Raw genomic sequence first — 27,968 nt, forward strand, 5'->3', positions numbered from 1 at the left:
AAGTGCAGGTCTCCCGGGGGGGCGGGCGGGGGGGCGGGAAGAGTCCAGTCTATTCTACGTAGAGCCAGTCTACCACGTTAAGTTCCTGACAAAAATCTAACATGAGATAAAACAGGAATTCTATTTTACACACGTAAAGGACACCTAAAGGAAGTACTTATCTGGAACAATTTACTGTAAAATGACAATTTTGTTTTCCACAAAAAGGCCAAGAATCGGGCGGCTCGCAGGTGGGAGCGCGCTGAGGGGACGAGCTCGGGCCGTGACTGACCGTCTGTGGCGTGGCTGTGAGCGTCTCCATCTCCTCGTGCGTTAACCAGACATTTCCTGTGGTCTAGGGCGACCCCAGTGACCAACCACATCCAGAGCGAGGGAGCAGTGACAAAGAGGAAAGGTGGCAGACACGTAAGCCACAGGTACATGAAGGAGCAGCTGGAGGCCAAGGCCGTCTCTTCACCGTCATTTGAGGTGCCGTATAGAAAACGAGACACCAGCACAGGCTGTCCCCTCTCAGAGAATAACCACGCCTTAGCAACACTGCGCTGCCAGCAGCACCCAGAGAACGGCCCAGCTTCTAGAGCTTTCTCTGCCATGCTCAGCACCTGATCTCATATGCGAGCTCTAAAGTGGAGGGAACGTGGCGCACTCCTAGAAAACTGTCACTCTCGGGCGACTGCCGACCCCAGGTCTTTAGCACGGCCTTCTGCAGACAGCACGACGGAGAGCACGCACAAAGTCTAGCCCTGGCTCACGGGGAGACGATTCTCGGCAGGTGTCCCACCGTGACAGGGCCTCTCGGCCGGGACAGAAGAGGCGGGGAGTGGCGCTGGGCGGGTGCTGGGCGGGTGCAGGAGCATGGCCTGAGACAGGCCGCACCCTGCGCACTCCGCGAGGCTGGCGCCTCAGCACCACTCAGCAAGAAGCGGCCTTCAAGACCGTCTACTAAGTCTACTAAAACTGCAGGGAAACGGCCCCAGCACCTTCGCTTCTGGAAAGGCCCCTCCGATGGGAAACCGCTGGGGAGCAGGCACCAGGTCAGAGCCTGGGACACAGCACTCTGCCGGGGGAAGTGCGTCTGGGCAGTGGGTGAGGACGCGAACCTCTCACTAAGAAACCAAAGGAAACGAGCCGACCGAGCGCCCTGGACGCCCGGCGCGGGGCGCGGCTGTGAGCCCGCGGCAGGCGCTGGGCCAACGCGCAGAGGCAGAAGCATGTGCGGCTCTGCGATTCCCGCCCGGCTTCTCCCGGAGCCACGGAAGGTGCTGGGGGGGGGGGCGTGGGGAAGCGCGGGGAAGCGGGCGGCCCGCCTCCTCCCCCAGTGTTACCGTTTTGCACTTTTCCCACAAGGAGGGCCCTTTTTAAGGACTTGCGCGGTCAGCCCCCGGGGGACGGCACTGTCCGAGCACAGGCCGAGCACAGGCCGGCTTGCTGTGCATGTGCAGACTCGTGGACTGCATAAGACCTGCGCCCCAGGGCCTCCAGCCCCCCAGTGGGAAGCAGGGCCCGCCTCCTCCCCCAGTGTTACCGTTTTGCACTTTTCCCACAAGGAGGGCCCTTTTTAAGGACTTGCGCGGTCAGCCCCCGGGGGACGGCACTGTCCGAGCACAGGCCGAGCACAGGCCGGCTTGCTGTGCATGTGCAGACTCGTGGACTGCATAAGACCTGCGCCCCAGGGCCTCCAGCCCCCCAGTGGGAAGCAGCGACAGGCTGAATAAGCCAACAGCAAAGCACTGGCTACAATCCACTGGGGCTGCCAAGCTTTGTCCCCTCGCTTTTCATAAATCGATACTTAAAGGCGATAATTACTTTTCAAAAACTCCTACTTCTACATTATAGCGCCGCTGTAGCCACGCTGTTATAAACATTCAGTAAAGGCTCTTTTAATCCCCAGCGTCACAAATTCAAAGCCACAGTGTTCTGAACGCCACCACTTCACCCTGGAACACTGGCTGTGTGAACAAGGACGGGGGACCACCGCGGGCGGGCAGCACCCCCTGCAAAGGCGCCTGCGCGCTTCTGAAAGCGGCAGCGCTCTGGATGGGAACGTACCGTTCTGGACGTGGGGGGCGCCGACGGGCTGGTCAGGGACATGATCTCCTGGATGGCCAGCCGCAGCTTCAGCCGGTGCAGAGGGTTGCTGATGCCGATCTCCCGCTGGATCTCCGTGTCCGACAGGGCGGACATGATGGCCCCGCTTTTCACATTGGCCCGGCAAGCGGCCACGTACCAGGCCGGCATCCCCACCCAGAGCTGGAGACAGGAAGTGGGGAGGCCAGAGGTTAGGCTCAGCGTAGGAAACAGACAGACTGTCACACCTGGAACATATTTAAACCGGGATGAAAAGAAGGCCATACCTCCAGCCAGACGACAACGGTCGGCCCGTCCCACTGTGCAAAAGGTAGACCTTGTCTGCGGGCTTCCTCGAGCAGCTCGTGCCTGCAAATGAGACGTGCAGGAGTCAGGACGCCTGTCACACGCACACGTAACACAAGTGAGCAGAACGCATGGGCACGTTCTCATCAGTCTCCTGCCACCTGCCGCCCATCTGCTGAATGCCGCTGCGGCCTGTGACACAAAGAATGTCTGGAGCTGCAGCGCGGACCGACTCGTCACGAGCCTCTGAGGAACCCTCTGCTTGCGGGATTAAAGAATTACCAGCAGCTCGAACGACCCCGGCGGTCTTCACACCCAGGGCAGGCTCGCTCTCCCTTCTAAGCCGGGGGAGAGGGACGAAGGCAGAGGACACGTGCCTGGGTGGGAACGAGGGGGCCGCCTCTGAGCGAGCTTCCAAGGCGTCCCGCTCCAACCGTGCGGTTGCCAACAGCGACTGCGGCCTCAGGATCAGCGGTGGCTTGGATTCCGGCTAGTGCTACTCTAGTTGCTACGTAGCCAACAAGGTCCTTGTTAAATGATGACGCCGGGTCGTCCCGTGCTGTACCCCACAGGCTCTGCAGCCGACTTCAATCCCACCGACGTCTGCCGTGCCAGGCAGCACAGGGCAGCGCGTGGGGACGGGTCCTGGGCTCCCCAGGGCCAGAGATTCCGTATGCCTGACTGTAGATACCCAAACCATGCCTTACACCCCAGGAACAGCTTGCACAATGGCTCCGGCGGCTGAAAGTGCAGTCAGTGGCGTGAGAGGCAGCGCGACCAGCCTCGTCGGCCTCGTCGGCCTGATCGCGCTTCGCGTTGTGTGCCTCGAGGCTTTCTAAAAAGCACGAACTCTTTTTAAAAATGAAAAGCCTGGAAAACGGGACTGAGCTGAGGACAGGTCCCTTACGTCACCTGCCTAGACACCCCTGAGTCATTTTTAAATTCCTAGGTCATTTTCAGTCACTTTTCTGTAATAACGTCTACAGAACATATCGCTAAGTCTTTTATTTCTAAAGATACGTAACAGATCTTCAAGTCTAATTCACAGCATTAGACTTTTCTGAAGACTACGAAGTCTACATACAATTAAAGATCACAATGGTCACATAAAATTTCAAATAAGTGTTCTGTAAGTCAACCTTAGGTCACCTGAAAATGTTCTAATCATCTAGGAAGAATCGTACCAGTGATGGTAACATTGTAGCGAATATCTTAACAGCTCAAGTAGAGTATTAAAAAAAGAGCAAACTTTCCCATTCAAAATTAGCAAAGCCTCTTGTACATGAAGAAGAAACCGAGCCCACCCAGAACTGTGCCCGCACGGACTCGGGACAGCGACGCGGGGCAGAGCGAGGGGGCGGAAGGGCCTCGCTGGGTGGGATGACCCATCCCTGCGCTAGTTAAACGCTACCTCGTTTCCTAAGGACAAAGTCTCCTCGAGGACAACAGCTGTGTGTACCACACTCGCAGGAGCCTTGTACGCCACAGGAGCAGCACAAACTCCGTGGCCGGCTGACCGGGGAGGCCCTGGTCTGACGGGCGGGGGAGCGCTCAATCCTGAGTGGCCCGGCCCGGCCGGGAGGCTTCTCAGACCCTCTGTGCGCCGCAGAGCGCCCTACAGGCGCTTTGCCAGAGACGTCATTCTTAATATGAAATGGCGATTCACTGTACGTAAGGAACACTGGGTTGGAATTGGCCTTAGTTTTGTCAGTGGACACGGGCGCACGTCCTTCTGGCTTTACGAGCGGCGGGCGTTCCTGTGCACAAGAACCGTCCTAGTGCACGCGGACTTCTGGATTTCAGAGCGCGGGCCCAGGGTCCCAGGGAAACTGGGATGAGACACTAGAGGCCGGACGACACGGCGAGACGCGGGAGAGTGGTGAGGAGGTGGAGGGGACCCGGCTGGGAGGGAAAGACAACCTGGAGGCCGGAGGCGCGCAGGCCAGAGAGGGGCCTCCGCGGTCCCGTCACACCCCTTCCTCGCTTCGTCCAGGAATCACACTTGTTTTGCCTGCTACACGGACTGGCCTGACGCAGAGCCAATGCCCCTCCTGTGCGACCGGCATAGACGACAGCTTCGGGGCCTCACCCACTCACCTGCGTGAGCACCTGCCACTGGCCGGCCGCAGCTGCTGGAGGAACGGGGCGGGTGCTCACCTAGCCCGCGGCAACGGCCGTGAGAGCACGAGGCCCGCCTTGCAGAAAACGAGCTCCTCCGGCCACCAGCTCCCAAGCCTGCGACGCGAGGACCAAGGCGGCAGGCGTCTGAGTGCCAGACCATCTCTGCACCCCGAACCCCCCGGAGCGGCAGAGCTGCAGGGCCGCACCCTGGGGACGGGCTGTGCACCCCCGCCTGGTCTCAGCTGTTCTTCCCTTCCCCTGCGAAGAGGCTGCTGTGCTGTCACTTTGCCCCCCTTACGAGCCACGACCTGTTTTCAGAGGCGCTGCCTCCTCGCAGAGTCGAACGGAGGTGTGCGGTGGCCACGTGGTCAAGGCGCGCAGTGCGGGCCTAGGTGGGACCGACTTTCTCCCTCACGGACCGACTGTGGACCCAGGGGTGACCGTTAAAGCAGCGGTCTAACAGCGAAGCGCCACACGTGCTCCCCGGCCCTGAATCGGAGGAGGAGGACACTGAGAAAGATGCCAGAGTCTATGGGGGACAGGCACATGAAAGGGAGAAAGGCCGTGTCGTCTGTGAATGACGAATGACACGCACTTTGCAACGAGGACACAAGCACGAGGAGAGACGAGCCTCCCCTGACGAGACGCTTGCATGAGCGTTCGCTGACCAAACACGACGGAGGCGGCAGCGCCCCCACGACAGCCTCCACGTTCTGAGGATGCTGGACACCGTGAAGCCTTGTCCGGAGGTGCGCAGGCCCCGGCTCCCTGGCGGGTCTCAGCGCACTCCGCAGGGGACACCGCATGAGTGGAGACGGGCAGGGAGCGTGGAGAACAGGGATTCGGCTGCGCTCAAACGCTGTCGAGATCCTACAAACACCGCAGACACACCGCCAACCCTGACGGACAGCAGTGCCGCCCGACTTCACCACGGCCGTGTCCCCCACGCACTCACGAAGCACACCAAGCACCAAACCTGAAAATCAATCCTCCGCCAAATTCACTAGGTTCTTAAACATTCTCGAAAACTGAATGCAATTGGCTGTGCAACTCTGGCAGTTAAAGGAACACCTTTGAGATAAACAGGTTAATAAAGAGACCATTTCTGAGAAATGTATCTTGAATCTATAATACCATAAATGTTCCAGTGTATTCGAACAAAACCTTTTCTGGATAAGTTAAACATTTTTTCACATTTATAAAAAAGCATTTTTCCTAAAGACAACGTTCTCTCTGGTTAACTGACAACCAAAATCGTCCACTGTAGTCAGACGAATAACCTTCGCACTTTGAAATTCCTTGTCGACTCAGTAGCACATTCCAGAACCAGCCGTGCATGACCACAGAGTCAGACGACCACTCTCAGGCACTCGGTCACAGCTGCAGTAACATGCGGTTACAAGTTCAGAGCCGGTGCCGCCCACCTGAACCTCACAGCTCCAGGGACACATCTACCATCAACACTGACACACGTACCCACGCACACCCCAGTGTGAAACCCAGCCACCTGCAGGGCCACACACACGGCAAAGGCTGTCCTCACACAGCCAAGTGATCGAGCACACGTACCTCCACAGAATTACAAAATAAATTTCAAAACCGGAGTGAAACCTTTTGGCCAGTTTATACAGTCTGTGATCCCACGTGACACACACACTTCCGGGACCACAGGGACCAAGGTGCACTGCCACAGACCTGGCTGTTTTTATCACAGTAAGTTTGAGGATGTAAAATGAAACGTATCGGCAAAATCTAAGGCACAAAATCTTCCCAGCACGGTTCCAGGAGGCGAAAAGCCTAGTTCTAATATTAAGTGTCACAGAACCAAATGGCAACTACCCAGATTATTTTGTGACATTTTTATACAGTTCGCAGATAGCGACTTCAAATCAGATGTTGTTAAGTGTGTTCTACAGACTTCCATCTACAATTCCTACGGTATTGTGAGCAATGACAGATAACAAAATTTCACTTGAAACACTATCAATAGTGTGCCAGTCAAGATAATGATGGTTTTTAAAAAAGAGAACTAAAATGAGGCACATTTCATTAAAAAAAACCAACTGGCAACTCCGAGGACGAATGGTGAAGGGGCTGCTCGTGGACAGGGTTGCCACGGGCTCCGGCGTGACCCCGCGGCCGGTGCCTGGGGTCCAGGGTCCAGACCAGCGCTGGTTTCTCAGGGCACTCGAGTGGCCAGATGACTTTTGCCATCATCAGATCGCAGAAGCCACCAGTTGCACTGTCGGCAAGGCCCGGTATCCTGAGTCTCACCAGCACCTCCACCTGCCCAGCTACTTATCTCGGCTTTGGGACGTGGTCAACCAATACCCCAGGTCGAGAAAAGTCCCCGAGAACTGCGCGCCCATGGTCCCCCTGTGCCCCGGGCATCACACGCTTGGGCCCTCCACAGAAAACTGCTCCACAGTAACGACTTATGTTCAGAATCGGGGCGATTCAGAATTAGAACTTAACAAACAGATTACAAAATTAAGAGTCTACCTAAGACAAAAAAAAAAAAAAAAAAAAAAGACGAAACCTGCTGGAGAGACAAAAGGCAACAGTGAGTGTTTCCTGTTGGCGCTCTGGTGTGATGGCCCAGTCTGCGCGATGGCACACACATCGCCGCAGTGGCCACGGCTGTGCACAGTCACTGGCCTCTCCCGCGTGGCTGTGCACATGTGTGTACGAAGCTGATACCCGAGAGCCACACGAGGCGCGGATGGCGGGTGCCTCTGTTTACAGTTGAGAACGCGGACGCACAGAGATTCTAAGGGAGCTTCCCAGCGCCCCAGAGCCCCGCGCGGGCGCCAGGGTGCCGAACCCGACGCAGCCACGGCACGCACTCATCACGCGGCTTTCCAAGGCGGACGGGAAGCCACACGTCGGTCCTTTCAAAACCGCACAGATGCGCCCAGTTCTCCAGAGAGTAGTTTCACAAAGGCTTCGGTTAACCTCCCAGAACACACGTGTACACAGCTGGACAGCACATTTAGTAAGTGAACGTTACATAAAAATCAGGTGCAACTGAAAACTGTTCAGGGGGCTGGACAAATCATAAAAAGCTTACTTTTTCTGAAGTTTGCGATTTTTTTCAGCCTGTCCTCCCAATTTGCTGAGTCCCAAGGCATCCTGACCCGAGTTTTCCGTCTCCGAGACGCCCGCTAGGAGGAAGCAGAGTGGCAGAGACACTGAGAGGAAACCTGACGTGGCCCGGGCGGCGCTCCCTAAGCAGGCAGGGCGGACGGGTGTCTGCAGGCCGAGCGAAAACGGTCTGCGGACCACGGGTCTGACTGCACGACCCTCCCGCCGGGACGCTCACGGGACGGTCAATACTCCAGCGCACGCGGGGCTGCCGTGCAGGTGAGTGGCTGCTAACCGCGGCTCTCTGGGTCGTGTGTGTGCCCCCCGTGAAGCTGCAAGGCTTCTGCCTCTGGGGGACACCCCGCTGGGACGGTGGACCCCACACGCGGAGAACGGGGCACGGGGGAGGCAGGCGCGTGACGCCCGCCCCCCCACTCCCCACGGCAGCGAGAGGCCTGCGGGAGACACGAACCTGCCCCCGGTGCCTCCCTGCCCGCGAGCCCCGGGCGGCCCTTTTCCTTCTTGCCGAACAGGCGGCCGATGGACGACTTGATGCCCTTCTTCTTGGGGGCTTTGTGGAGCGAGTCCTGGCTGCTGTTGCTGCTGCTGGGGTTGCTCACGGGGCCGTCCTGCGAGCCTGTTGAGCTTTGGGGACAGAAAACAACCTTGAACAAGCGCCCTCACCGCGTGATGCCCCCTCCACGTGACCTAGAAATCTAGTTTTGATGCCTGCTCCTCAAACTTCACACCGGCGCTCCGAGCCGCCCCCTGGAGCCACAACAGAGCGCTGCCTGGGAGGCTGCGGCTCCCTGACTTGGTCCCCTTCCCAGGAAGCCCTGGCCCCAGACCCTGCTCAGAGGGCACTGCTGACTCCACCCCAGAGTCTCCTCTCAGCTGGCAGAGTTCCGCCCTGCCAGCAGCTCTGACCACCCCTCGGGTGACCGCGAAGGCCAGTGCAGTGCGCTCTGGCAACTGCCTGGCGCAGAACAAAGCGCCCAGGCCGCAGTCTGGGGGAGCGGGCATCGCTGAGGACGACCCAGTAGACCGGGAGTGATGCAGGGCTCCCCACCGCCCATGGGGCACAGGGCTCTGAGGCGCTGCCGCCCCACGGGGAAGTAACCACTGGACACGTGCCACACGCTTGGCCAACGCTCCATCGAGAACGAAGAGAAAGTTCTCGGTCAATTTGTAGAATCTGAAGAAATGAAGGTTTCTAAAACGCTGGCAACATTTAACTCCTTCCTTTGCAAACCTTTTTGCCCAAACTGACACACCTCTTGCTGGGCTCCGCTGCTGCCCAGGGCAGAGGCTGCCTCCCAAGGATGTCAGTTAAATAAACACAATCAACTGTTTTCTAATAAAAACAGTTTAAAATCAACTGTTCTTTTTTTCCAAGAAAAGATAAGTTTCTTAAAGCTGAAAATTAAAAGATACGTATGTTTCTAAATGGGGCTATGGACCTAAGCCACCCGCTCCTTACTTTCTGATGTCCCTGATGTCCTCGTGGCTGACCGTATGCAACGCTCCTTTGTGCAGCCTGTCTAATCGCAGGGACCTCGGGGAGGAAGGGGGAGAGGTTTCACATTTTATCGTTGTCTTGTCATCTCGTACCTCTTCTCGGGAAGCTGGCAACTGAGGGGTTGAGATGAGAGTAAAGTCAGTGCCTGATAAGCTGACAGAAACCATCACACAGGCTGCAACACGAGCACAGATTCGTCTGGAGCTCTAGCAGCTGCGCCCGCTGCCGGAGGCAGACGCGTGTCCAGCCCAACGCCACTGAAAGGGTGGCGTTGGCTGTGAGAAGCAGGACCATGGAGCAGAGCCCGGTGTCCACGAGCCTGACCGGGTGAGCCTGAGACCTGGGCAGGACATGGGCACGCCCCTTCTCCTGGGGCTCCACGGAGCCCAAGGGCCCACCCTCTCTACAATCAAGGGACACCATGAGGATGACCACGCCTTGACAGACCACAGATGACCTTCCCGCTCCCCACAGAGGAGCCAGAGGGGTGGGGGGTGCGGGGCACGCATTGGTACTGAGCCAGTGCCATTCAAAGGACAGAAACCTCCTGGCATAACCTTCCAGAGCTTTTTGTCGGGGGTGGGGCGGAAGCAGCTTGTACCATGATCCGGTATCGTTTTTAGTAACGATGCAAATTACTAGAATCTACACAGTCAGAAGTGAAGGCAGCCGCCCCCACCACAAACGCGCACGTCTGCCTGATTCTGAGAACCGTTAGGTTGTGTGTTAGCAGCCTCTTGTGTGGTTTAGAGACAGTGTGTTCATGACGGCTTAGCTAAGGCACCCCAGGTGGGGTCACTAGACGATGAGCCCGAGACCCCAGCTGCTGTCTGCGGGGATGTGAGTGTGGGAAGGCGGTGGAGGCAACAACATGGGGACCTGGTGAGCCCCATCGGGTTTTGTGGGCTCAGGGTTCCTGAAACGCGCCCGCAAGCATCTGTGTGACGATAACACCTGAGCGGCCAGCTCGTGCTTTTCTCAGGACTGTGCAGAGTCTCGACCCACTGTGGCCCCAGCGGCCCAGTGACAACCAGGTGGATCAGTGCAAAGTGGAGCCGAACGCATCCCACACACGACCTTCAGCCACAGCTGGGTGACTCTGTGTCCTCTCCCGACTTCTAATCACAGTCATCAGACAACAAAAGGCTCTAATGGCTAGAAATTATCGATGTGAAACTCAGGGACGGATTTCAAATTCAGGTTAAAACAGGGATGGGTAATAAACAAACAAACAAACGAAACAACAAAAAGAACAGGACAGGGGAGTGAGCCACGTGGCTGAGCTGCACATAAGCTCAACGGAGACCAGCTCCAAGGGCAAAGGCCCACCTGGCCTGCTGGGAGGCGAAGAGTGCGTGCGCCCCTCCCTGGCTGAGGCCGCCACCTGGCTCCAACTGTGCGCGCGCGGCACTGCCTCCCACAGGAAGCGCGCCCATCCAGGATGACGGCCTCCCAGACGTGTGCCCACGGGCCACCTCGGACTTGACTCAAAGGGGGAACTCCCCGAGAGCCGGGAAGTCACCTCGGCATATGGCACACACCCAGGATATCGGGGAGGAGGAGGGCAGGTGACCGTGTGCGCACGGGCTGGCCGTGTGGGCGCCATGCCGGGCACTCGACACATCCTCCTGCATTCACCGTCACAAGTACCCCAGAGCCAGGCCCTCGAACAGCCAGTCAGCGAGCTCAAGGTCCCACGAACGACAGGACCAGGCTGTCCCGTGCGGGGTAGAGCGACACCCTGCGTCCTTCACTGAGAAAGCCTTGCAACCAAGGAAAACACAAGCGCAAGTCCGCAGGACAGAAGGGTGCGCTACACCCATCGCTGGCATAAGCCGCTCATCTCCTTGGGGACGATGCGGACAGGTGCAGTCCACAGCCACCCGAGGAGCACGATTCTGTGGGTGTCTTCACCTCACAGGAGAGCTAACCGGGTCACCAAGAGGGCGAGTGGCAGGCCCAGGTCACAAAGCAATCGGTGAAGGAGCTGGGACTCGAGCCCGAGGGTGAAGCTAACCGGCCACCTTGAACTGCTCAGGCCAGGACTGTTCCCTGACTGTGTGGCTGTGCTGGAGCGCACGGTCAGGAAGGTTCTAGATGGCGGCACAGGCTGGACCAGGGCGCCAAAGTTAGGAGGAAGACATCCTAGTCAACAGATGTTTTTCACTGCGCTGTGCCTTCTCCGAGAACGGGGCCCGGTTCGCGGCCAGCTATCAGAAGAAGAGGCCCCGACTCCCTGCCAGGGACGCCGTGAAGGAGCCAAGAGCACGGGAGAAAAGGCTCGAGCACAGTGAAGTGGCTACGAAATCAGATGGGTCCGCGCCGCACTGTTTACTGACTGTGCGACCCTGGCCACAGCGTGGGGCCTCTCTGGCCTCAGTTTTCACATCTGGAAAATGGGGTAACAACAGTGACCTGCATCTCACAGGCTGTTCATGAGATCAGGTAACGGATTCACAACAGTGCCTGGCATAGCAAGAGCATACTAAATGCTGCCGGCTGAGGATTAAAACTGGTTTTCCCAAATCTAAAATCTATGGCTCTGCTTCAACAATTCCTCATTTCCAAAACCAGAGATTAGAAGGCAAACAGGAGCGAGAAAGGCAAATTCTTGTGCTCGTCCCAGAGTTCTGTTCCAATGGAACAGTGTGAGACGTGCCGAGTAAGGATCCACACTCCATCACAACGTCATTACTGGTTACAACTTCACAGTGTTCATTTGTACGAAACGGCAGGTGCTCTTCAGTACGCCACAGAGAAACAGAGGGATGTTCAAGTGCCAAGTGTTTTACCTTTCTACGATGCTTCCTTAGATCACTAGGCTGACAGATGCGTGCAAAGAAACGAAGAGAAAGCAGATTTACCGCACACTTTGAAGTTAAAAATTCAACAATCAGTACAGGCAAATATATTAAAAAGAGAATGACAGCACAAATATAAGTGAGGTAAAATTTAGAGAAAATATAACTGGAAATAGAACTTTTCCTTTTACCACAAAGTTTAAATATAAGTTATTCAAGATTTACTAGAGAAACACTACAAATTATTACCCAGGCAGATAAAATTCTATTACGACAAATAGGATCCATTAAAATAAAGCATTCCACATCACAAAGGGCCCTACCAGTTGTCTCTGTTAAGCCAAGCCTATTACTTAGTTTTCCTAATGAGAACGTGCCACATTCTAAAAGATCAATCTAACTGGTAAGGAAGTTACTGCAATACCTCCTGCAAAACTGAACTGATTAACTTTGGTTAATCGCCTAGTGGACATTAACGCAAAATCCTTACCTAGAGTTTGGTTTCAAACTTCTCAAAAAGAGATTTGTTGATTAAAGCAGGGCACCTTATGAAAATATGTGAAAGCTAGCAGTACACTTGAAACTAATTAAAAAATGTTGCATGTCAACTGTAATAAAAGAATTTACAAAAATCAGAATTAGCGTAATAGCAGGCGGACTCTTTACATTCTTAATTTGTGTGTTTTAAAGTCTATTAAAAGCATTAATTACGCATGTTCTATAAGCTGATGAAATTTACGTCTTAAATATAAACATCGAAACCAGAAAGCATATTATTTGTGATGTGATTCCATTAATTCTACACTTAGCGTGTTATTTCTTTACACGAGAAACACTTCCTTTATGAATTACACACAGCCCACATAGTTCCGAGTAAAGCGACTCTGATCCATACAAACCATGCCTGTGTCCACATCTATTACACGGTGATACACTAAAATTCATCACTACTGAGGGGGAAAAGCACTATTTAACGAGAAACGAAGACAAAGTCCACTGATGAGCAGTGATTAAACACAGGCACACACTTTGGGCCACGCTGTCGCTGCTACATGAGCACGCTGTCGGGGGTCACGGTGTGGGCGGGGGGAGGAGGGGCTGCGGTCTGGATTAACAATGATTAAACAGACAAAAGGGGGATGCAGGAAATCGAAACCATGTGAGGAAGCGGACGCGCTGTCAGCTGGCGTGCAGAATTATGAAAACAAGGGGAAAATGCACAAAACTGTTTTAACAAATTCTCTGAAAGGAACCGCGAGTGAAACCGTCGAAGTTTCGAGCATCAGATAATTAACTAATGAGGTAAATTATAAAAAGAATTTGTCAAAATACCTCAACACAGCTACGACTTCACATGCCACTAAGATGACGCACGGTCCATTTAATTACATGCTGGCTAACGATGTGACTAATGACAAAAATGAACGGGAACAGGAAAAGTCAAAACACGGGCAGTTAAGAAGCAGCATGTTTTAAGTATGTAATGTGAGGCAACTGACACCATGCTCTCCCAAAACCTAAAATAAATACGTGAGCAAGTTATATTCTTCAGAGCTACACGCTGTCACCAAAAACCACAGGTCGCTGCGTTTCCAGACGCTTCTCTGGGAAACACGTGGAGCTGGTGTGGAGCAGGCTGTCAAGTGCACCATTAAGAGGGCTGGTTTGGGTTTTTTGTTTTGTTTTTTGGCTGCAGGTCCTTTGTTTTTTGCAACCAGGCACCGCTAAGGTAAAGGAAGAAGCCTCCAGGCCTCGACTCCCTGCAGACTATGACGGCTACACTTTGTTAAACTGTTACTCCTGGAAAACTAAAACGTTTCCCAATGTTACACAAGTAAAAACTTTTGATGAAATCAGGATGACATGCTGAACTGGGCCTCCAAGTGTTAAAATTAATTTGTCACTGTGCCATTTTTGAATACTTAAGTACTAGCTGGTTTCAAAGTCCTGAACCTCTGAGCTTAACAAATGCAGAGTACCTGATTCTCTCCTGGGTAAATAAAATATTGCATATTCGCACTGTCCAAGACTCAACGCGGGTGTGCTGGGGGAGGGGACGGCAGGGAGCGAAGGCACATACTTACCAGGGTCATGATACCTAGTCTGTCCACTTCCCGAGCTGGGCTGTGCGGGATCCTGCGTGGGGTGGACCGGCCGCTATTCGGAGGGGAGGAGCCGGCCAGCGAGGAAGCGGGGTAGGGGGGGATGGCGCTCATTGATCTAAAACGACCAAGGCTGTCCAGGCTGCCGCTGCCCACGCGACTCTCGATCTCCTCCGCCCGCTGCTCGGTGTTCTCCTTCTCCTCCTGTATCAACCTGGAATAAACCATCGGGTCACCCTTCCTGCACCAGCACACGAGCGTCTGCGACGAGAACCCTGTGCTCGCATTCTGTGTCGCAGCAGCAAACTCCAGTAACAGCTGCTCAGGCGACGAACACTCCAGCAAGGGTCCCCCTGATCGACTGTCCACAGACTCGGTTTGAGAAAGACACTAAGTACATCTTCCACTGGGTCTCAGAGCTGCTTCTGGCGACTTGCGTTGGATTTTTCACGCACCATGTTCTGCCGGGGCAGGGTGGCAGCTATCTTGCTGCACAATGAGATGCTGGGATGTCACAGCTCTCACATTCCCTGTTCTTAAAGCAAAAGCTGCAATTTTTTTTTATCTATCAACTTTTTCAACGAGAAATCGGGAACTGACACAAAGAACCAAACGAAGTATCAGCTGATGGATTTCCCTCGCAGCCTCGCACGAACTGCTTGTCAACCACACTGCGTGCATCTGGAATTCTCCCTCCAACAGCAGTTTGAGTATCCAACAATGCAAATTTTAATATTAAACTATAGGATTTTTGTAGTAACTTTCCCAATTAAAGTTCTACTTATACATCCTGAAAGTATTTCCTTGTCATTGATAACAAGTCAGTGGATAAAATCTGCCACTTACATCAGGTCAACTTGTTGCATAAAGAAAGATCACTTTCACCTAACAATGCACGGTGAAAATCAAAAGCCGAAGTGTCTAATCCTTCTGTATTTCCCGCAACGATGGAGAAACAGCATTTCAGAGCTCTTCTGTGTTAAACATGGCACATGGAAAGCGAGTTTCTGAAGTCAAAACCGTAGGCAGCCCAACCCACTTTCCAGTGGGAAGCCTGCAGCTGTTTCTGGTGCTGACTCCAACCCTGCTTCCCCCTGCGGGCAGGAACGGACATCTCTGCCTGCGCTCACAGGAACAAGACCTGGGTGGCAGCAGCTCTACCCAGACCCACCTCGGGGTCCCTGGCATGCGGCTGCATTGGTCTGACACGGCAGACCTCAGGGTGCCCTGGTCCCACGCTGGCCTGCGCCCTGTGCCCGCACACCTAGGGACCCCGTCAGCGCCCTGACCATTCTCTGGGTTCCATCCCACAGCTGGCCCTTTGCTGTGTAAATTTACTAGCATAATTGCTAGGAAGGTTTTTGGAGAAAACACTTTTAAAACACTGATAAGACAAAAGAGATTTCGACACACATCCTTTGACCACTCCCAGCTCTACAGTGAACCAATATCCCCGTCACACTAATTAAACAGCGAAACCCAAGTCTGACTGGGAGCTGGCCACCCCAACGTCAGCCTTCCTATCCCAGGCAACCGTGTGACACACACCTGAGAACGTGAGGCTCTGAAGGACACGCATCAGCCCTCTGCAGGTGGACCCCACCTCCGCACCGCACCCTCTTCGGGGTTGAGCTGGGGGGACACTCAGGCCGGAGGTGCCGCTCCCACTTTCTATTGCGTGTTCACCCTTGCTTGCTGGTGGCCTGAGCTTTGCTGTCTCTCCTAGTAAGTCACTGGAATCCTGCTCCTCCTTACTCCCAAGCACGCCTGGCCCGCAGGTCTCTTCCCAACCCTGAGGCGTCCATCCCGCCCCCACTGCCCCCCTGCACTCCAGTCCGGCGGGCCTCCTCCCTGTGCCCGCACACCTAGGGACCCCGTCAGCGCCCTGACCATTCTCTGGGTTCCATCCCACAGCTGGCCCTTTGCTGTGTAAATTTACTAGCATAATTGCTAGGAAGGTCTCTGCAGCCCCACCTGCCACCCAGGGAGCCTCCCAGGTGCACACTGGGCTCCCCTGCCGAGCTCCCCAGCTGTGCCCTCGGCTTCTGGGGAAAGGGGTCGGGAACCTTTTGCCCCTCCACAGTATGTTGCACAAACGTGCCCACACCACACACGCGGAGAGGATGCCCTGGCTGGCTGAGTTTTATAATCGAGGGCAATTTCAGAACTTAAAATTCTTAAAACAGAATCAAAGTAGGTTTTATCATTCCAGAACATCAAGAAAACCCTCCTCGCGTGTGTTCCAGACATCTCTAAGTGGGAGAGGATTTCTCAGGGCCACTGACGTGTCTGCGGGCTGTGTGTGACCACGTTTACCTGATCTCTTTGTTGATGGCGTCCAGCTGCTCCTGCAGCATCATCGCTAGGGTCTGGGCATCGGCCTGCCCACTGGGTGACAAGAGAGCAGCTGAGCTGAAGAGAGTGTCCCTGTCATCCTCGCCGTCAGACACGTCAGCGTCACTCTCAAACGCCTGTGCTACGTTGGCCAGGACGCTGGCTTGCTGGGCGCGTTCCCAGTCCTGCTCATTGAGGGTCTGTACCTGCAAATCGGAAAGCCTAGCCTCAGCGAAGACGCACAGTAACACCCACACTTACGGCCCCTCAAAGAAATTAACAGAGGCTTAAAAAATTTTAAATGGAAGCCCAAAGATTCTGGAAAAATGAACCATGCTTATCAGCTGCTGGCATGTTAAGCACACAGGATTTGAGAAAAAGGAGAAGAAGCAAATGTACCACTCAGACGCCTCATGACAGTCACGTCTCAGTGGGATCGAGGCGTAGACGACAGAGGCAAAAACAAAAATCGAAAATTGACACAACACCCCCACGCCACGGTCAGCCACACTAACGCAAGGGAGACGACACGTCCAGTCCACAGTGGCTGGGCTCGCCGCAGCTGCCGCGCCATTTCACTGACGTCACTGAGTGACTTACAGCTCAGGGACTGGTTTCCCACCTCCCATGTTCTGAGGCTGGTACCAAGGAGCACGGACAGACAGGGGCAGCAGAGCGAAGCCAGGGAAGCAGCCCTGGTGTGCTCCACGCGGGTTCTGCAGCCATGCCGTGGGGGCCATGCGCCTCCTCCCGCAGCGAGGTCCTACCCATCCGCCCGCGGCCACTCCCACGCTGTCAGAGCAATCTCAGGAGGGGGCAACAGCAGCACGAGGAGCAAGTCCCTCCCCCCCCCCGGAGCTGCCTCCACTCCCTCTCCTCCCGCTCGCTACCAGCAGGTTCCACCCACGGTCCCTCTGGGAAAACTACTCCAGCACCGTGGGCCTGGACCTGCGCCTTGGCTGCCCACTGACCTGCTCCCCATTCCTCCAAGCGCCTGGCTCGTTGGCTCCAGGCCCCACACTCTCTGGGCCTCCTGCCTCACACTCCCTTCTCGATCCCCATCCTCTGACACCTGGAGTCCACGGACCTACCCAGCCTCTACCAACGAGCACCCACTTGGTGACTTCATCTTGTCTTCTGCTGTACACGGCATCTGTACACCCATGACCCCAAATCTTTATCTCTAGCTGAGACTTCTCTCTTCGGTCTGACCTAACATATCCCCTTGGACATCTGATAGGTCTGTCAACTTGAGCAGGACCAATGCTCTGGTGTCCCTCGTCTCAGGACAGACCCCATCCTTCAGCTGCTCGAGCCTGAACCCTGCAGACCTGGCTCGTCTGTTTCATCCACTCTCCAAGCCGTCGGTGCACCTGCTGACACGACTTCGTATCTCCAAATGGCCACTTCTCTTCCCTCCTTCAGGTCTTTGCTCAGAGGTCACCCTCCTGGTGACACCACACTGGCCACCCAATTTAAATGATTACTCCCCTCCTCATGTTACAGCTCGGGGTACCCCGGACTCCCTCCCCCTGCTGATTGCCGTCTAACATTCTGTGGTGCTTTGAAGTATGCTCAAGAATCCTTCGGCACCCCGCCCTTTGAGAGGTGGAAGCTACTTCTCCCTGCACTCCCGAGTGGGGACAGGACCTAAAAATTCACTGTAAGGAACAGAACGCCATGGACGTGAAGGCACGCGGCGTCCAGACCAGGGCACTGAAGGCTCTGGGGCTTTCTCCTTCGCCCTCGGAATGCACCGAGGGACGCCACTGCCACGGCGTGAAGACGCACGCGGCCCACAAAAGCCTACGTGGAAGGCGCGGAGCCCTCTCACCCACAGCCAGGTGAGGGAGCTGGCGGGAACTGGCGGGCACAGCGTCCAGCCCCAGCTGAGCCTCCTGACGGCTGCGACCTCGAGAGGCCCAGCCAGAATCACCTGCTACCACGCTCCGAAGTGCACAGCACCGTGAGCTAGTCATGCTCATCGCTGAGCCGCTGCAGGCTTTGTAGAAACTCGCAGCCATGGCGACAGAAAGTGAGCGCGCGCGCCATGTTTTGCTGGCCTCTCCCTGCGTGTCTCCCCACTGCACTGTGAGTGCTGGGGGTGCAGGCCTTCCGTCTGCTTCTCACTCACTGCTGTAGCCCTAGGTGTATAATGACACTTGGCCCAAACTGTTCAATGAACACAACTGCTCAAAAAACAGCAAAGTATACAAAGATACACGCTGTGAAACAGACAAAAGTACAAAAGCATTTGATCTCCTTCCTAAACGTGAATCCTTTTCACTAAATGAATACTGTGACCCCTGAACAACATGGGGGTGAGGAACACGCTGGGGAAGTACAATAAAATATCCACACACAATTTCTGACTCCCCAGAACTGTAGCCACCAGCAGCCCGCTGTCGACCGGAGCCCAACAGCATGAATAGTTGATGAGCACGTGTTCTGTACGCTGCACGGATCACGTACATTCTCGCGATAACGCTGGAGAAAAGAGGATGCTATCAGGAAAACAGATTCACAGGGCTGCACTGTACGGACTGATACCCTCGTTTCTGTAAACTGTTTACAAGCTGCCAAGTCTGCGTGTAAGCTGACTGGCCGGTTCAAACCCGCGTAGTTCAGGGGTGACCGCACTGTACTCCCTCGCTCCCCGCCCACGGCTGTGCCGACTGGCGGTGTGCCGCGCTCAGGTCGTGTTTTATCAGAACTGCCATTCCGGGGATAAAAGCAGCATACCCTAAAACTAAACTCTTGGCCAGAAAAAGGAAAATGGATGAGGGGCAGACAGCAAGTGACCTATCTACACTTAATTCCAAACCCAAACCGGTGTCCAAATCCGAGGGGTGGGGCGGGGTGCGCCGAGGGGCGGGGCCTTGCCTTGGAAGGCTCGTCCCGCAGCGCAGCCAGGCGGCCTTTCTGGGGGCGCCGCAGCACCGCGCCGCTGCTGTAGGGCTCTGTGGGGCCGTCTGCCATGGGGAACCGGAAGTCCGGGACGCTGCCCAAGTGCGGCCGGCTGGAATACACAAAGGGAAAGGTCACGATGAGAAGAGTGAGCTGTCGTCAAGCCGGAACCTGTCAATTTTGGGGGACAAGAAGCTGCAGAGAAAGACGGAGCACGTCTTCCACTCGCACATGGCAACCGCATGGCGCTGCCCCCTGCCAACGTTTACTCCTCTGCCCCGCAGGAGGGCCCTTCCTATCTGGGGAGACCGACGCGGGTGCTACGGATATGAGCAGATGGGGTGCAGCCGTCACGTCCAGAAAATAGTTGGAGCCGTCCGAGTTCTCCCGGGCTGCCCAGGAAGCATGCCTAGGCCACTGCTGACCTCCGCCGGCCCTGACTGCCCCGTCTGCCCGGTCCCCACGCCCCTCCGCCTGTCAGGCTGTCTCAGTGCCCCAGAGACCACTGCAGGAGCCTCTGGACCACAGCTGGAGCTCAGGGGACCCGGATGTGGCAGCTTGCTTTCACGTCTCCCAATCAAAACCCAGACCTGTGTGCAACCAGACTGACAGACACTCCTCCTGAAGAAGTCTCCGAGACAGCTGGCTGAGGCCTGAGCACCCACGAGGGAGCCGGCAGCCATTCACCCCACGAAGGCGTGGCTGAGAAACAGGTGGGCACGCCCCGCCCCCGTCTAGTGAGCCCGTGCTCTCTGGGAGAGAAGGGCAGCTGTCTGCATCCGCAGCAGTCCTCACAATCTGGGGCAGGAAGGCCACCATCTGATCAGAGGAGTTCAAGGGGTTCCCGCCCCCCGCGCCCGTGCGCACAAGCTGCAGACAGGGCCAGTGTGACGTGCCAGCCCACCGCCCGGGTTCACACGGCTCCACATCTCCTGGAGCGATGTCTTCTTGAAGCACCGCGTTGGGTGTGGTGCGCGTGCGACCTATCACGCCTGGGATCCCTCTAGCCCAGCCCTCTGCGCCCTGCGTGCCCTCGCTCCTAACCAGGCTGCCCGCTTCCAAATCGGGGGCGAGCTGGGTGCACTCCAAACTCCGCTTGTGGCTTTGGACGGTTCTTGGAGCCTCTGCGCCCACAATGCCCTGGGCTCCAATACCCTCGTCCACGCTGAGTGCCCCCGGCCTTGCCGCTCTCATCTGGGCCTGAGGCGCCTTCCCCTTGTCCGCTCTAGGTAAGGAAGCCCAGCACCAGCCTCCTCCTCTTCCTCCTCCTCCTCCCTCTGGGAGCTCTCTTGCCGGAGGGGGGTCACAAAACAAGACAAATGACTCCACTGCAAGGTCGTGCCAAATAAGCCGAGCTGGCCCGCCTCCCCACCAAGGCACAAGCCACGCCCACCGTGCCTCGTCTTCCCCGTCTTCCCCATTGCTACAGCTCCCACAGCTTCTCTTCTAAGCCACTGGGCACACAATCTCTAGGGCAAACCCTTCCTCTGTATCCAGCCTCTCCTCCAGCCCTGTCTCCAGACCACAGACACGTGTGACCTTGGCCATGACTAGAGCACACAGCTCCTCCCTTGTCTCCTTTCGCTTTTCGTCACACACGTTGGCCCGGCAAACAAGCGCAGGGCTTCTCCATCCGAGTTCCTGCGCTGGGTCCCCTTCCTCCGTCACTCAAACTCCAAAGAGAGTGACAGACGCCACGTCTGCTTCCCCTCTATCCGTTTACCCCAGCAAATCAAACGCACGTCTGCCGTGTCTACCACAAGGCTAGTGACGCCAGCCTTTCACCATCCAGGACTTTCATCGGCAAACCAAGCGACTATCTCTGTCCTGACCCTCCGCCCGGTCCCCTCTGCCCAGTCCCCTCCGAGCACACAGGCTCTCCCTCTTGAAGTTCTGCCCCCGGTGCTGTCAGAGACAGGCAGGCTTCTGGTTCTGCCTCTCTGTAACTGTCTTTACTGATTTCTCTTCTTTCTAGAAGCAGGAAAAGACACCCACAAGATACTCCAGACATTTGCAAAAGCAGACACGTGAACGTTGCCGTTAATACTTCAACAGCCTGTGCTGGCGTTTAACCCTCGTGTGATGAGTTTTTACAAAGAAGCAGAAGAAAAGTTTAAATCCCGCAATGAGAATCTCTGCCTCTGTGACAATGATAAGCCAGGCGACCCACCCACAGCAGCTGCTCAAAGTCATGTTTCAACACTTTAAAATGACTACGTCAACCTTCAGGACAAGGACTGCACTGAACACAAGACGTCAGGACCCTGCACACGTCGGCCCCCTCGGTGATCACCGCCATGACTCACTCCCAGGTGTGCGGTGCTTCATCCGGCACCTTGGGCCCTGTCCTCCAACCCCTACCCCATCGGTGCCATGCTCTGTGGGGTCCCCCATGTGAACACACCCAAAGACGAACTGATCACCCCCATTTTCTGGACCTCCCCCTGTGTTTTGCATCTGTCACCAACACAACCCCCTCTCCCTGGCACCAAACCCAGAACTCTGGAGTGATGCGGTACTCCGCCCGCTCGCCTGCTGCTAAGCCACAAGCTCCGTGGGGCCGGACCATGAGCTGTGTCCGGTGACACGGGCTGAGACGTGCTGGGCACCGTACCCGTGGTGAAGGGGAGCGCCACGCAGCCTCATCTGGTCCAGCTCAGCCCTCAGCGCTTCGACGTTCAGCACGAGCTGATCCTACAAAACAGCAAGTGACGCCCACTGCAGCAACCTCGCGGCTTAAAATCATTACACCAAACGTGCTCAAACGCTGGACGTGACCACAAGAGATTAGTGAGCAGTTATAAACACTCTAGGTTTTTTTTTTGTTTTTTTTTAAGGCAAGACATCCCTTGGTTGATTTCACAGATTGCAAGGACCTCGTCAGCTTATGATCCCCTACTTTTTTAATTTTTACGCCTACAGCACCTGGTCTTCTTAGGTGGTCTCCCATCCAAGTACTGACCAGGCCCGACCCTGCTTAGCTTCCAAGATCAGATGGGATCGGGCTTGTTCAGGGTGATGTGGCCATAGATTGAACACCTAACATTTTAATTCCGAGAAAATTTTCTCCACGAGTCCTAAGCATACACACTCAGACCAAATTAACTTCCGAAACCCTAGTGAATAAAAGGGCACGTCTTAGTCCTAAGGAAGTTTCCAGAGGAAACACCAGCCACTAACAATGACTAACTTTGTAAAGAGAAGCATAACTGGGGGGCGGGGGGCACATTTCCCTTCCGCTGCGTGTGCTCAGCTGTCTCACAGAGCGCGTCCGCCCACGTACCATCTGTACGCTTGGTCCTGTGTCTGTGCGTGGTCTGCTATGTCTACAGTAAGTAAAACTGATGAAGAACTTTTAGTCACCCAATCACCTCTGGATCTGTACTGTCCCAGACAGGAGCTACTGGCCACGAGGTAGCTACTTAGCAGTCGAAATGGGGCCAGTTCAAATAGACATTTTCCGTAACTATAAAATACACAGCAGATTTCAAAGACTTAAAAAGAAAAAAAATCTAAAGTAGCCCATTAAATTTTATATTAATTACATGAGAAAATAACATTTTGACTATATTGGGTTAAATAAAGTTAATTTCGCCTGTTTCTTTTGCTGTCTTAAATGCGGATACTAGAAAATTTTAGATGACATATGTGGCTCGCGTCATCCTTCTGCGGGACAGCATTGCTCTAGATAAAAGGTTTATGTTAACGTTTCAGCTTTCAAATGAACTCAGAACGACATCCAAATTCTGAACTGCACACATTGCCACACTCAAAACCCGCGGCAGTGCCGGGACTCTTTCGGCTGTGGGCTGGCCTAAGGAAGCTGAAGTGGACTTCACCAAACATCCGTAGCGAACACAGCGACACTGAACTCAGCTCAGCTCAGCTCAGCTGGTGATGGGCTTCTTTAAAGACTTAAGTACCTTATCATGTTGAGTTTCTTCTAATTGCTTTTTCACATTTTCAACTTCTCGCAGTAGAGAATTCTGAAAAGATAGACAGTCCTTCACTGTTGATTCTTGAAAATGTTCCACATAACAGAATATGGCTACATTTCTGTTTAAAATAATAGCGTATATCCCAGAAAAGGGATGGGCCACATGGATGTACTAATGAGCAATACCACGCGTCCAGAGTAAAATGCCGACAAGGCCTGAGTAACTCTTAGTAATAATCTGTTCGTATAAAATTTACTTCGATCAGCTTTCTAAACGTTAACTAAGCCACGTTCACGGTGCAAGTTCATTTGATCGGTTAAACTGGTTTGTACCTGCTCTTTCCATTCATCATCACTGGGAAACCTGACACAAGCTTCGAATGTATAATTCAAATCTCAGGTAAATATATTCCTAGCTTAGGTCAGCCCCACGGATCAAGGAAGACGTGAGGTAACTGTTCCACGTGGCCTCTCATAACGCATTTTACAACGGGCTTTGTGTGAAACAACTGTGTCACATAAGTCACAGTCATCACTGGTCCCTTGAATGAGCATGGCCCCAGATGCCACCTCTGGGCCTTGTCTCAAGGCATACTGGTGCCCACAAGACAGGTCCTATCAAATCTGAATCCCACTGTCCCCACTGGAGCTTCTCCGACACAGACTCCAGGCCGCCCGTTTCTCTGCTTGCAGCTTAAGCATCCCATGAAGACGGCAGAGGAGTCTGGGCTTAGACGGCCTCCAAACCAAACGAGGAGAGAGGAGGCAGGGCTTGGGACATGAGACTGTCTGCTTTCAGGTGCTTAAATCCTTCCTATGACACTGCACTCCTTCCTACAGCGCTTTGTTTAAAATGAGACAAATTAATTTCCAAATCGAGAGCAAGGAAGGGGTGAGAGCTAGGACCTAACAGAGCCGAGTGCAGAGGCCGGCAAACAAGGGCCCGCAGGCCACGTCCGGCCCACGCCCTCTGCCAGTAAATAGCCGCGACAATACATTTATGTGTTGTCTACGGATGCTTTCATGTTAATTACTGGTTAGCATAAAACTATTTATTTAATTAGTCATAATTACTAAAGGCCTAAAGTATTTACGATCTGGTCCTTGGAGGAACAGTTCGCTGGCTCCTGTTCTAGAGAACGACACACAATTTTGCACGCGCACCGACCGTGCAAGGGAGTGACGGACGGCGAGGTAATTCAGGAGTGGGACAGCTGGTGCTTTCCCACGTGAAAGGATGACTGTTGCTTTCGCTAACAGCTGTTAACCACCGTTAGGCACTGTTCCTCAGGAGAACGCGCACGGTGCTTCTGTAAAGGGAGGGAAAGCTTCGGTGACGTCTGGGACATCCGACCTTATCCTCTAGAGCAGCCATCCTCTCTTTAAGGTGAAGCTGAAGCCTCTCGTTAGATTCTGAAAGAAGCTTGTCGACGGTGTCTGATAAACGTTTATTGTGTTCTTCATTCATTTTTTCTCTCTGCCTTGCCTGAAATGAGAGAAACAAAAACTTAGCAAAAACTTCAAGTACAGGTACGATAATTATTTCACAAGTGCCAAGGACTAAGGGTATGACACATGCCGTCCTTCCCCAGGCTGCTCCTCCCGCCACCTGTGGAGGACGCTGCACAAGAACCAGAACCAGCTCGCAGGTGAGGAGTACAGGGACGTGTCTTCGAGAGATCACTGGGTTAGACGGCCCTACTGCTTCGGCTAAATGCAGCGCCCCAGGGCCTCGGGAATGCTGGCAGCCATTCCCCGTCAGATGGACTCGGGAGACAGGCTCACACGCGGGATCGAGCCTGTTTCTACGGGGATCGGTTTAGCTACATGCTGGCGGAGGAGCTGCTCTGTGTGTAGACAGAAGCCTGGTTGGGTCTGGATTTGGGGATGAGGGGGCCGCAAATTTAATCCATCGAGCAAAAGGTAAAAAAGTTCACTTTGGAAAAAAATCAGTGCAAGCAGAGATGTTCACCTGTATTTCTTTATGTTTCTGCATCACTTTGAATTCTCAGTAATAAAGTCTTATATTAGAAAATTATAACTAATTATCTTAAGAAATTTTAAAATGTAAACAATTTACTACAGATGATGTAGATTTGTGTTTTATAGAACTACCATCAACTTCATGGTTTAAAAAGCTTGTTTTCGCCCTGTGTCCTTCGTCAACACAAAAGGTACGTGGAGAAGACAGGGAGTGCTAACGGGGCAGGTGGCGGGAGCGCGGTCACCGAAGCCAGTGGCCGGTGCTCAGGGGCTTGTCCTAGCGGAGGGCACACGGCTGGGGGCTCGGGTGTGTGCTGGAGCCCTGGCTGGGGAGCAAGCCCATGAGGACTCGCCAAGGTCCTGGGCGACAGTCGCCCGTGCTTCGGTTTCCTCCTCTGTGAAATGTGGGTGCCAGGGTCCCCCTTTTCTCGTAAGCGTGTGAGAATTAAACAGAAAGCACAGAGAGTCATCCCCAACACTCCACAAGCACCATTTGGAGGAGACCGTGCCATACAACAATGAATCTGCACATGAACGTTTTTAAAGCAAAACAACTTAAAAGTTACTTTGAACCATCTCAGTTATAAACTGAACCGCCATCCTAACACCTGTCTTTCAGGACCAAAAGCCAGTTCTGAAAGTCACAGAATGCATCCCTAACCAGGCGCAAATAGCTAAGAGAGGAGCGTGGGCGCACAGGGAGGCGGGGGTCTGCCCCACACGCAGCCCCCTGACAGAAGTCGGAATCCGCTTCCTGGAAGCTCGGGTGTGATGCTCGGCAGTCCACGGCCAAGAATATACATTTCCAGTGAAAAAAGAATCTAATGACCTTGCACTGATGCCGTAAGGCTGGTGCCAGCTGGACCTGGGACTGCCACTCGCTCTATCTCCTGGGTGTGCCACACTGCCACCTGACCCCGACTCTTCAGGGGAAAAAGGGTTCGCCTGATACGGACCTCCAGCCCTTTCCGCTACCTCTGAAGCCCGGCTGTCCTCTTGCTCAGCAATACCCAGCCCTCCACGCCCCTGTGCGTCTGGAGTAGTAATTCTGTATTTCAGGATCAAGGTCAGGCCTGTGACCTGACTTTGGGACTCCAGTGCCATATCCTAAGCAAGCAGACCCGATATCTCAGCTGATGTGCCTTACTCTAGTTTCAGAGGGACCGCGGGCCAGCACCTCCAGTTTGAAGGGCATCCAGAAGGTCCCACTTGTACCTGGAGCAGCTCCCTGACAGGCCAGAGCAGCAGGCAGCCTTCGGGGACGTGGGGACCCGTCTGCCCCCTGCGGCACTGCCCACGGGCACCGTCTCTCCCCCTGCTGCCGATGCTGAGGGAGAACGAACGGCCCGGGTGGTAGATGCGCCTACCAGCAGACAAGTTGCAGACACGGCCGCGGGCCACGTGTGTGCGCGGCATGACTGGGGAGGGGACCGGAGTCGGGAGCCGCCCGGCCGTCCGAGCACCGCTGGCACTTGCACGTCTCCCTGTCACCTACCCGCTGCAGCTCCTGGTTCTTCTCCTCCAGCTGGGCCTCCATCTGCCGCAGCCTCTCCTCAACGTTGCCGTGTCTCTCCTCGGCCTGTCAGCAAACACAGCGTAAGTCCCAGCGGCCACGACGCGAGCCGGGTGACCACATGCTGCATACTACTGCAGTAGCGACGTGCACGACATGCCCCGCGGACCGCTTCCAACCGCGGCCCATGGCAAGTGTTCGCTTGCACCCACTGGCACATCCTACGTGGCTCCACGTGTCAGTCCGTGAAGCAACGGACCGTGTCAGTTGGTGGTTGAGGCGTGGCTGGTGCCGGTGACGAGGTCTGAGAGTGCGCTCCCCCACCCCGGGCCCGCGCAGTGTTGCCGTGGGCGTCCTCCCCGCGGTCGGACTGCTCGGGCGAGAGCACGGAGGGCAGGAAGCGGCAAGCGCGAGAGCGACGGGCACGGTCTACCTTCCTAGGCTGCGAAGTGAGCTCGCACAGTTTAGCTTCCTTAGCGGCAGAGCTTCCAGAAGACAAAGGGTCAGACTACAAGGCCAACCAGGGACAGGAGAGATGACAGGGGAGAAGAGAGACCGAGACTTTAAACGCAGATCGCGATGGAGAGGAGAGATTTTGTCAGCTGCCAGCAGTGAGCCCGCTCTAAGGAAGCTCCGTGGGCACCGGCCCCGTCTGCCCGCCCCAATGCCGGTCTTCAGGACAGCTCCCTGTGTCTGCCCTGCCTTTGTCATGCCTGTCCCCGCCAGCTCACTGGGCTTGAGTTAGGTGGACCGGCGGGGGCGCCCACGGGCTCCTGGGCCTGCAGCACGCCCCTCTGCTGGCTGAGGCCGACCAGCGCCGGCGCCGCAGGGTTAAGTCCCTCCTGGGCCGGCCGTGCTCCCTCCCAGAGTGGACGTGTGCCCCCGGCACCCGTCGCATCATCCAGGGAGGGCCGGGGGGTGGGCCTGCGTCTGCCGCAGGGCTAGCCAATCTTTTTCAAATGAATGAATAAATTATACTTTAAAATTTGCTTATTTTGAAATGTTTTTGTCTTGAAAAGAGAATAGAATTCTCCTACTTCGGAGAAAAACTATCCTTTTACACAAACTTTCTAGCTTATGCTTTGAGTTGCTGACATAACTCTAAGAAGCATACTGGGGACAAACAGCACACATCTGACAGACCTATGCAAGAACAAGGATTGACAAGGTCCACGAACAAACCACCACGACCGCCACAACCCCGACGTGTAACCCCGAAGAACACCCAGGGCAGTACCTTCGAGAGCGCGGCCACCCGCTGGGCCAGCTCGGCCTCCACCTCGGGCAGCGTCTC

General features: G+C 54.9%; 1 protein-coding gene and 1 pseudogene across 2 annotated transcripts in view; both read right to left on the reverse strand.

Annotated features, from left to right (window-relative positions):
• Positions 1-27,968, reverse strand: part of PPFIA1 (PTPRF interacting protein alpha 1) — a 75,309-nt gene that overhangs the window by 13,948 nt on the left and 33,393 nt on the right. For both annotated transcript variants that reach the window (XM_025046154.1, XM_006910995.3), the window contains exons 9-20: positions 26,657-26,740; positions 24,533-24,664; positions 23,165-23,227; positions 21,856-21,935; positions 19,218-19,353; positions 16,317-16,540; positions 13,983-14,214; positions 9,059-9,210; positions 8,051-8,223; positions 7,565-7,658; positions 2,355-2,436; positions 2,050-2,250 (exon numbers count right to left, since the gene is read on the reverse strand). In XM_025046154.1, the coding sequence (XP_024901922.1) occupies positions 2,050-2,250; positions 2,355-2,436; positions 7,565-7,658; positions 8,051-8,223; positions 9,059-9,210; positions 13,983-14,214; positions 16,317-16,540; positions 19,218-19,353; positions 21,856-21,935; positions 23,165-23,227; positions 24,533-24,664; positions 26,657-26,740 (1,653 nt within the window). The remainder of the gene's footprint in view (positions 1-2,049; positions 2,251-2,354; positions 2,437-7,564; positions 7,659-8,050; positions 8,224-9,058; positions 9,211-13,982; positions 14,215-16,316; positions 16,541-19,217; positions 19,354-21,855; positions 21,936-23,164; positions 23,228-24,532; positions 24,665-26,656; positions 26,741-27,968) is intronic.
• On the reverse strand, positions 22,155-22,273 carry LOC112479294 (annotated as a pseudogene).

The sequence above is a fragment of the Pteropus alecto genome, unplaced genomic scaffold (assembly GCF_000325575.1).
Source record: "Pteropus alecto unplaced genomic scaffold, ASM32557v1 scaffold43, whole genome shotgun sequence".
NCBI classification, from domain to species: Eukaryota; Metazoa; Chordata; class Mammalia; order Chiroptera; family Pteropodidae; genus Pteropus; species Pteropus alecto.